This window comes from Ctenocephalides felis, unplaced genomic scaffold (genome assembly GCF_003426905.1).
Source record: "Ctenocephalides felis isolate EL2017-DRISC unplaced genomic scaffold, ASM342690v1 CF-g0.4_SCAFFOLD_03572, whole genome shotgun sequence".
NCBI lineage: Eukaryota > Metazoa > Arthropoda > Insecta > Siphonaptera > Pulicidae > Ctenocephalides > Ctenocephalides felis.
This window is the reverse complement of record NW_020539726.1, coordinates 662,649-674,120: the sequence shown is the minus strand read 5'-3', so window position 1 is coordinate 674,120 and position 11,472 is coordinate 662,649. Positions and strand designations below refer to the sequence as shown.

The 11,472-nt window shown below is 29.3% G+C and overlaps 1 protein-coding gene across 1 annotated transcript; it reads left to right on the top strand.

Annotated features, from left to right (window-relative positions):
• Nucleotides 1–631: 631 nt before the first annotated feature.
• Nucleotides 632–2,086, top strand: LOC113387879. The gene has a single exon (XM_026625267.1). The coding sequence runs from the start codon at nucleotides 632–634 to the stop codon at nucleotides 2,084–2,086; it is 1,455 nt and encodes a 484-aa protein (XP_026481052.1).
• Nucleotides 2,087–11,472: the final 9,386 nt, after the last annotated feature.

Genomic DNA, 11,472 nt, shown 5'->3' with positions numbered 1-11,472 from the left:
TATAGTAAGTTAAAACATATGTCTGAAATTAGTAATTTTAATATTAAGTCAAATAGTCAATATTTCTTGCCACATCGCACAGTAAGGAATAAATATAGTTTAAAAACAAAAACGAGAGATGTTTTTCAAATTTCGGGAAAGTCTTCAAGCGGCTTGCCAATGTGTGATGTTCATTATACGGGAACGTCAATTCGAAATGACTTATTTACAAAAATTTTAAGATTTAGAATGCCTACATATGCTTCATTAGGCGATACTTCAAAAATTTATCGGCAAATAATAATTAATGAAAACGGTAGACAAATTCCAACAGATAATTCAAAAACTTGTGAATTAAATACGGTCACATATGGTACAGCACCTGGATCATTTTTAGCTATACGTTATCTTAAGCAATTGGCAAAATAAAATAAAATTTTATTCTTCTGCTTACAACACAACATAATTAACATAGATTTTATTTAAATGACCTTTATGGCTGTCTCAAAATATTACAATTTTGAATCCTTTAGATAAGTTAAATTTTAATGACAAAAACATGCCAGAAACAAGAGCAATTAATTTATTAGTCACCAATGTAGAATTTGATTTATTTTCTCGGTTTTCGTCATTGCGAAAATTACAATCAACAATGGCATATGTAAATAGATTTATTACGAATTGTAGACTTAAAACGGATAAGGATAAACGGAAGTTTGGACCACTTACAACACAAGAATTAGATCAAGCTTTTAAAGTATTGATAGTAAATGCACAAAAACAATCTTTCCAATTAGATTATAAGAATCTTGTCAATTCTAAATCGCTCAGTAAAGAGAGCAGAATTTTATGTTTAAATCCTTTTATGGATAATTCGCAAATTATACGAGTAAGCGGTCGATTAAAAAACACAAATTATTCATTTGATAAAATTCATCCTATAATATTATGCTCAAAACATAAATTAACTACGTTAATATTACACCAAGAGCATCACCGATTACTTCACTGTGGTGCTCAACAACTTCTCGCAAGTATTAGAGAACGATTTTGGCCAATTTCTGGACGTAACGCTTGTAAAGAAATTATTCGGAAATGCGTTACTTGTTTCAAAGCAAAACCATCGTCAAATGATTATCTAATGGGAAATTTGCCTAGTAATAGAGTTAATCAAGATTTTCCATTTAACAATGTCGGCCTTGATTATGCTGGACCGTTTATTATCAAAGATCGAATAACACGCGGCGCCAAATTTATTAAGGTTTATATTTGTATTTTTATTTGCATGTGCACCAAGGCTATTCATTTGGATCTGGTCTGCGATTTATCGACAGAATCTTTTTTACAAACATTAAAACGATTCATTGCTAGAAGAGGTCTTCCTAGTAATATATTTTCGGACAATGCAACAACATTCGTTGGAGCAAACAATCATTTAAAAGATTTATATAAATTTCTATTAGAATCTAATGAAGAGATTAGAAGTAAATTAATAAGTCAAAATATTAGCTGGCATTTTATACCAGCAAGATCTCCTCATTTCGGCGGACTGTGGGAAGCTGGAGTAAAAAGTTTAAAATACCATCTTCGTAGGGTGTTACGCGAGACAAAATTAGGTTACAATTCAATGTATACATTATTAACACAAATCGAAGCAATTTTGAATTCTCGTCCGTTAACTCCCTTATCCTCTGATCCATCTGATCTCAATACACTAACTCCAGCACATTTCCTGATCGGCAGATCATTAACATCACTTCCAAAAAATTCACTTTCCCACATCCCAGAAAACAGACTAACAAAACTCCAGCATCTTGAAAAGCTAAGGCAGCATTTTTGGACAAGATGGCACAAGGAATATCTAGGAGAATTACAATCCCGGACCAAATGGAGAAGACCAATGGAACAAGATAATCTTATAGGCAAACTGGTGCTTATAAAAGATGACAATCTACCACCATTAAAATGGCGTCTTGGACGGATCACAGATATACACCCAGGCAATGATGGTGTCGTACGGGTTGTTACACTGATGGGCCCCAATGGAGAATTAAAAAGGGCACTAAACAAAGTGTGCATTCTACCAATCAATAATGAAATATCTTAAGTTTTATATAATATTAAGAAATATAAGTTAAATAATTTTAGATTAGATTGTCATGCAAATCACTATCACATTATTAATCAATTTTTATACTCGTAAAATCTTTATACAATTTGTTATACCTAATGTTAGTTTAAAATCGCTATGTTTATATTTTTAAAAGCTGTAGCTTTTCAAGGCGGCCGGCATGTTCGGACGTCTTTTCATTTTATTATATTGGCCATGAAAGTTTACAAAAACTTCAGGGCATTAAGCTTTATACGAAATGGTTGCTACCCCTGGTAGTGGGGGTAGCGTTGTGTTTTAAAGGAACGAGTCGTTCTGTTCTAAAAGTGAAGCCGACTTAACCACATGTAAATAACCTATACGCATAAATATATTTTTCTTCATTAATACTTAATAATACATCAGTTATTGTGATTAGAACTGCAACAAATACAGAATATAAATTTGAATCAGTTTTTTAATACAGTCCACAGCGACAAAGGTTAAATAATAACCTAACAACCTGAGTGATCGAAGAAGAAGAGTTTAGGTAAATTCTTGAAATACGCACAAATAAACAAATAGTGAGTAAAAAAGTCAATAAAGTTTAAACAAGCAATTTTACACGAGATAAAATAAGTAGTTATTACCACGCTGTTGATGAATATTTCAGACGAAATACCAGATCAAGGTTATATACAGTGTAATCCCTGTAAAAAATGTACCCATCAAATTTATATTTTGCATTGGTTGAATAATGTAGCTATCATTTTGCAAAATCCTTCTACAATGAAAAATAGGACATTGGATTTGTTTGCCCTGTAGCTGTCAAATCATACCCTACCAATTTTAGAATTCTAGTAAAAGTTACAAAAACATATCTATCATTAGGAATTAATTGTGAATATTTCTGAACATAGTTTGATAGTTGTTTGACACGAGTTATGTGTTGTGATTACTTCAAATCAATTGGATATTTGTGCACCGCCCTATGTTATCCAGTTTAATCAACCACTTTTTATGCAGTTTGCATTAACTTATTACTTCCATAAAGCGACTTTTTAGTGAAGACTATCGTAAATTATTTCTTTAGTAGGAGTATGATTTGCAATAATACATTTAATTAAATACAATTTGGACATTTTCAATTTATCTCTATTTCACGATCTAGTTGGACGTGTCAATTTCATAACGAGCAAGAATGTGTCAAATACTCAAATAAGTTTAAAATATAAAATTCAACAGCGGAACACGAGAGTGTAAGTGAAAGGTGTGAAACAAGAAAAATTTTCATCGACAACTCGGTACAGAAAAGTTGTAGCACAACGTAATGGTGTAAATTCCAGCAGAAAATCAATTTTTGTAAAAATATTACAAAATCAAATACCATATATCACTAAAGACCATTATGAAGCTTGTAGCATTTATAGCTGTTTCTGTATTATGTTGGGCGTTGCTTTCGAGAATCAAAAATGATTTATATCATGCTGAGACAATATGTTCCCCAACGGTTAGTTTACAACGTCAAGATACATAGTTCCGGTACTAAACACTCCTATATGCTCATCGTATACAAATTGCGCAGAAATGTCATAAATGTATCTCTGGATAGTATAATGGAGGGCCATAACTTTATTGAATATGCATATAAATCGAAACAATGCAAATAATATCATATTACGAGTTACGTAGTGGAGGCCGGAATAAGTTAGAATAAACTTTTACTGAATGCATTGCATTCTCCAGTACTTACATTTCGACTAAAAATTGGTTTCATGCTCAAGCTCAATAATTTTGTCTGCTCAATGTACAAGATCTAATTTATTATTTCAGGAAACTGATTTTAATCTAATCTGAATTACAAAAAAACTTATTCTGAACAATAAATATTCTATCAGATAAATCAAAGTATTGATATTAAACTCTAATTATAATTGCATAGCAGCACAAAGAGCTTTACCTAAATACATAAATATTTTTAAACATATTTTGAACCGACTATTTTGCATATTTTTTATCAAGATTTAATCTGCATGAAAATTAAACCTTGTCTTGAAAATATCTAGTAAAAAGTTATTCAGCTGTTATTTTGAAAATATAACTAGAAACAAATAAAACTATCTCATTTGCAACAAAAACATCCTCATTTTGCATACATTGTGGTATGCATTTTTATTATTGAAATGAACTATAGAAATCTAGAATTCTAGTAAATTATTCCAACGATATGACGGATCGAGCAGGGTTTAAAAAAATAAAAAAACAAAACGGAGTGATCGTAAACATAAATATTTGCTTTGTTATTACTAAATTAAACTAGGTCAACTTCTCGCACCGTAATTTAGAACTTTTAAAAGCTCAGAACAATTTTTTTAGAATTTTTAATTGTTTTAAACATTTTTGAAAACAGTTTTAAAATTTGAATATTTTCAAAATTGGAAAAAAGCATTTTTTAAAAATTAAAACAATTTTAGAAAAATTTGTAATTTTTTTAAAATACTGATACTTTTTTAAGCTTAAAATTTTTAGAAAACTGAAATTCTTTGAATTTATTTTTTGTTTCTTGAAAGTTTTTAATATATTTATGTCGGTTGATTCATACTGTCACAAATATCTGATTTTCGACCGCAAAATTGCATTATTTTTCTGGATCCCAGAAACCGCTGGAGTGGCCTTTTTAAAAATTTAATTAATTCTTTATTTCGTTATTATAAGTGAAATGTTTTTTTAAATGGTTCAAGCGGGATGCTTCATTATCTCAAAAATTTAATTGTCATTTTCTGCACCGTTTCCGTATCCGTATTTCCAAAATGACTGGACCAATTTTGTCAAAAACTAATCGCATCAAATCGAAACCTTAATGAATAATTCAAGTTTGTTAATCCGTACTCTCAAAAACGTAGAGAAAATATTGTATCCATACACACACACAAACATCATTTTTTCCTTAGGTATGCCAAAATGTTCAGAAATCTTTGAAATGTAAAGATATGCAAAATTTTCATTTTTGATTTTTTGACGATAACTATAACCTACTCTACAGAAAGTTAATAATACTATCCAAAATTAATATAATATGATAGTTAATATGATATGATTCAAAAAAAAAACATTATATTACTTTTTAAAAAGCGGCATATGACTTAAAAAAAGAGAATGAAAATTGTCCGATACTGTGTTCATAATTATTTAGAGTAAAATGCTGTTAAGTGATCCATAGCAAATATTGTAATTACCCAAATAATAAGAGGTTTTAAAAAATATTTTTACAAGCCATATTTGCCAAAACTTTCAATAAAATTCTTCAAAATATAATAATTTTAAGTTCTGACGACCTGACAAGATAAGATTATCATATGTATGAATATATTTTGATGTGTCAAAAATAATGGATTGTGAAAAGGTGAAATAGAATATATCGATCTAACTTAACGCTATAAAGAAGCGTAGAAATCTGAGAAAAATTTAACGTTTGAGTCACAATCTCGATTTATTAGATGAAATAAAAATAATTAAAAAGTTATAAATGTTAAAATACAAATTTATGAATTTCTGTATGTACATGACATATTGGTGATGTAAGAAAAATACATTTTAGTAAACATTTGCACTCATAAACAAAATTCTGTCAACAACTAATGATTATAAACTTTCCATACACTTTTATAGTTGTTAATCAATCTTATATATAAAAATGGATCGCAAAATGTGTTGGTAAGCGCATAACTCAACAACGCATGGACCAATTTGGCCAATTCTTTTTTTAAAATGTTCGTTAAAGTCCAAGGATGGTTGTTACGGCGAGAAAAAAACGAATAATTGCCGGGAAAACCCTAAAAACAGCCCTTTTCTTCTTTAATCGAGTAGGCAACGCAATTTGTAAAAAAACAATGATCTATGTCATGACATTTTGTGTAGTTTTTGATAATCTAATTTTGAATATATTTATATAAACATAGAAATATCTTTCTATTAATCAAGCTATCTTGGCAGACAAAAACATTGATGTAATTTAATTAAATTTCAAAATTCAAGAACAAATTACAGGCGAATCAGTTGATTCGGCAACTAACCAAGACGATCCACCGGAGTTTTTAAACTCCGCTGGATTTGCTAGGATTGTCACCTCACAATCTTCAATTAAAGGTTGGATCGGCAATTATAATGTTGCGAAATATCGACCAACTATATTCAAAGGATAATATAAAGCAGAAGATGTTCTCGCACCATGCATCCCAATGCGTTTCCAGTGCGTTTTTGGTATCATTAAGTGTTTGTGGTATTAATTTAGAAAACCCATGTTTCTCACATGGAAAATTGTATGTTGTTTGTTCCCGTATTGGAAAACCATCAGATTTATTTGTCTCTGCGCCAGGTAATCAAACAAAAAATATCGTTTATCACAAAGCACTACAATGAAAATTGAACTGATTTTTGAATTATGATTTACATTATTAAAATTACTTACTTTTAAATGCTTATAGTGTTTTATTTAATTATTTTTAATTCACACCGAATTATTACCAGGGTGACGGTTCTGTTCAGGATAATTTTTTGCAAAGAATAGAAAAAAGGTAGGCTCAAAACACCGCCACATTACAATTTTTTTTGACAGGACTAAGTGTGTCGGGCCGGCTAGTTTTAAATAAATTTATATTTCATTGCGAGATTGAAAACTCCAACTACGTTCCAACATTCCCTAAATTATCGGAGTGAATGATAAAACAATAACAATTGTTATTGACATATCATTGAACCATTTAAAGAATAATATGATGGCACATAAAATATTTCGATACAGAACTGCACACAAACAAAAGATAACTTGTTCGTTGCATTATTCACGTTTTATGAAGTTCGTGAAACACAATACAAAATTGTTTATTTTTCGAATAATAAAAATTAATAATTCATGATGCAAATATGATAATTTTACTTGAAATTTGGATCATATTGGTATATATAAGTTATAATAAATTCAAATAATATTTTTAAAAGAAATCAATGGGATAAATTCTTAATAAAATCTCTAGCATTAAGGAGACTGTACGTATATGTATCCATATTGAATTTAAGCTTAACAAAATCAGTAATCATATCATAATTAAAATAATATTGACCAATTCTTAAGCGTTTTGAAATAGAAAAAATGTATATGTATATCGTATATGTATCCATATTGAATTTAAACTTAACAAAATCAGTAATCATATCATAATTAAAATAATATTGACCAATTCTTAAGCGTTTTGAAATAGAAAAAATGTGAATAGAGTAGAGGTCAATTTGACTTTAATTAATTATTAAATCATTTTGTCTAAACCAAATAAAGTATACTATGTTCTATCGTTCTATGTTCAGTAAGTTTTCCAACAAAGTCCTAATTATAAAAATGTGTTCTTTCACTGTTTAACTAAAATTTGTCATTTGTCCCTTTTCATCGCATAGACTGTGTAAAACAGCCATCCGGAAAACATATTTAATGTCTTTTTTTAAATTTTGAAGAAATTTTAAGAACAGATAGCTAAGTTAGATAGTAACTTTGCACTTTTGACAGGGTGAAGGTTCAGATGGTTCTTATAACCCAATGTTAAACCTTACTCAAAAATAACAATACATCATATAAAACAATTAAATAACATATATTTAAAAGTTATATTAAGGTCTCGCAAACAGTGCTCACAACTAATAAAACTAAAAACGAAAGAAAATACTGTTGTTATAAATTTTCAAACATTGCCTTTTACCTCCTGATATAGTACGAATCAAAATGATGACTGGTTATACATCTTTTGCAAAAAAAAAATGTGATAACAGCATACTCCTTAAACCCGCAACATATATTATATTGAAAATAAAATATTATAAAAAATCATGAAGGCTATTATATGACAATTAAATCGCAATCGAAGAGAAGATTCTTCTATTTAAACTATTGCTTTGAACATAGGGATATGAGAAGAATAAATAAAATAGAAGATCCACATACTTTTAAAAAAATAATAATTTTTGGTACGGGAAGTTCCAGCAATTTGCCTTAAGGCACGATGCCCTAATTGCCATAAGACAGAATTCCACTTACAGCTAGTTTTATCTTTAATTCGCTTTAAATATTTTCAAAGCTTATAAAGAAAAAAAATGGAAAAATTTATTTGCCAAATAAAACTAGAGTTATTAACTTTAAATAATAGATAGTAGACGGTTTCCTTATGTGAAATATTTCGTTTACATTTCAGCCAACTGTTTGATTGAGAAGTTGGAAATCTGATTAGCTTTTGTAAATATCGGTCAACCCGTTTGCTTATAATTAATTGTCGAATTAACGAGTTTAATTAAACTTTGCATAATAATTAACTTCCCGTAGGGCAAGTTATAGTAATCGCAAAAAAATCAAAAATCAAAATTTTTATATATCTTTACGTTTCAGAGGTTTCTGAACATTTTGGCATACCTTATTAAAAATTGATGTATGTGTGTGTGTGTGTGTATGTATGTATGTGTGTGTATGTATGTGCGGATACAAATTTTCGTCGACGATTTCGGGAACACGGATCAACCGATTTGAATAATTAAAAAAACATTCGATTCGTATTGATAAGGAGACGTGCTGATTAGTTTTTGGCGAAGGCAGGTCTAGCCGTTCCGAAGATACGGGGCAAAAAGTGCCGAAAACGGTAACTCAGTTTTTAAGAGAACGGAGCGTCCGATTTGAATAATTCAAAAAACATTTCACTTGTATTGACAAGATGAAGAATCGATAAAATTTTCATGGAGGTAGGTCTAGCGGTTTTGGAGATATGGAGGAAAAAGTAAAAAAATGAGCCATTTGGCGGTCAAAAATGATCATTAGACATATACACATCAAATTATCAGATATTTTATAGAGATTTTAACAATAAGTATACATTTTGTTAACATTCCTATGGGTTCCGTACCAATGCTTATGCGTTAGACAGCGACGCGGCGCTTGCGCGCTTTATATTTTGTCCATATGCAGGTAAAGCAGTACGATTGCTTTGAAAAGAAAGTTCAGATCTTCCACAATATGTCAAAATAAAGAAAAAAAAATTTTTTTTTCAAAAAAAAAAAAATTAAAAAAAAATATTTTTTTTTAATTTTTTTTTTCAAAAAAAAGTAATTTTTTGTCCAATTTATAGTTTCTCAAAAATCTTATTTTTTCAAAGTAAATTTTTTTCAAAAATGTTTTTTCAAAAATACTTTTTAAAAAAAATAATAATTTTTGGTACGGGAAGTTCCAGCAATTTGCCTTAAGGCACGATGCCTTAATTTCCTTAAGACAGAATTCCACTTACAGCTAGTTTAGATTATAAGATGCATATATACATTACATGCAAAATAATATAGGCCTACGAAATGTGATTTAATTATAAGTAATTTATAGAAGGTTAAAATAATTACACTTACTCTTGCGGCAAACTTATTAATATATTATAAGTTAATATTATTAATATTATTATTAGTTTATTGAGAGATATCACATAAAGATTGCAATGATTACTTTTTAGTGAAAAATAAAAATGTAATGTATTCCACTTTGGCTAACATTGGTTATGCACCTTTTCAAACATAATATATGAGCTTTTGTAATGTACTAAACGATGCAAAATAATTCCACCATCTTTGTACTGAGCAGGAAATCTTTAACAGTGCATGTATCTATCGACATGCGCGCATTTTGCACACAACAATGCAGCATGACAATGCAATGTAATTTGATGTAAATTTCATGCAAATTTGATTACATATTTGATGAATTCGCTGTAAACCCGATCGTTAAAATATTTTGGTGCAGCAAGAAGATATCGGAAAGTCAGAAGTCACGACCGACACTCTCGAGCAGGAAATCATTATAGAAGCTGAGAAAAGCACGAATAATAATGAAAACTTGTTATTTTCAATGTGGTGAATTAAAATCTATAGTGACAAGACACGAAGAACCTTGCTATTGTTGATAATACACTTAAACCTTTGCAACGTGACGTCAATTAAAAATACTTTTGATCATACTATACTGGGAAACTAGGGGCTTATTTTAACAGGAGTAAGGAGTGTTAGGCGTTTTTTGTAGAATATTAAACAATATTATAATATTTTTTTGTCACCATTGGACATTCAAACCGCATATATTGTCCATCTCTCACACAGAGAACATATAAGTGAATTCTTATATTTTAGCATTACTCTAAAGAATCATAAATTATTCTAACCATTATAAGTAATTAAATATATTCAAAACAAGTGCCTTAAGGCAAACTGCTGGAACTTCTGGTACCGTAATTTAAAATTAATAAATACTCTAATTAACTTCCCGTACGGCAAGTTATAGTAATCGCAAAAAAATCAAAAATGACATTTTTTATATATCTTTACGTTTTAGAGGTTTCTGAATATTTTGGCATACCTTAGAAAAATTGGATGTAATTGTGTGTGTGTATGTATGTGTGTGTGCGTGTGTGTGTATGTGTGTTTGGATACAAATTTTCGCCGACGATTTCGGGAACACGGATGAAGCGATTTGAATAATTCAAAAATCATTCGATTCGTATTGATAAGGAGACATGCTGATTAGTTTTTGGCGAAGGCAGGTCTAGCCATTCCAAAAATCAATTTTTTCTTAGATATTCTAAAATGTACGAAGGTTCTAAAACGCAAAGATATATAAAAAAAATATTGTCGATTTTTTGGTTTACTATAACTTACCCTACGGTAAGTTTAATATATATTTAAAAAAATGTATAGTCAAAACACAGTATCTAGATCATTAATATGTAAGCGTTTGTGCCTTAAGGCAAATTTCTCAAACTACCCGTATTATAATTTGATATTTTGAAAGCTAGTTTGTTTTTCACATATTTGAAAATTTTGAAAGAAATTAAAAAAATATTTTTTTGAATTTTTTTGAATACGCCGCGTCGGGTTAATTAAGTAATTCTTTATTCATATTCAATCATTGAAATCGGACACTCCAATTCTCAAAATTGACATTTTTGCCGCGTATCATCAAAACGGCTCCGTGCGTCCAAAATCGTGGACGAAAAAATGTATCCAAACATACACACATACCAAAATGTGCTGAAGCCTTTGAAACGCAAAGATATGGAAAAATTTTTAGTTTCGTTTTTTTTGCGATTAATATAACTTACCCTACACTACATGAAGATAAATATTTAAATAATAGACAAGGTGCAACATTTACTAAATTTATAAGCAATTTATATTAGGAAAAATGTGATCTATTTGGCCTACATAAAAATTACGTTATGATTATGTGTATCAAACAATACGTTAAAATTATAACTTAATTCTATACCTATGGTTTCCAACTTATTCAACCTTGAATCTTTCGAGATCTCTTTATAGAAACATATGTATTAAACATATAT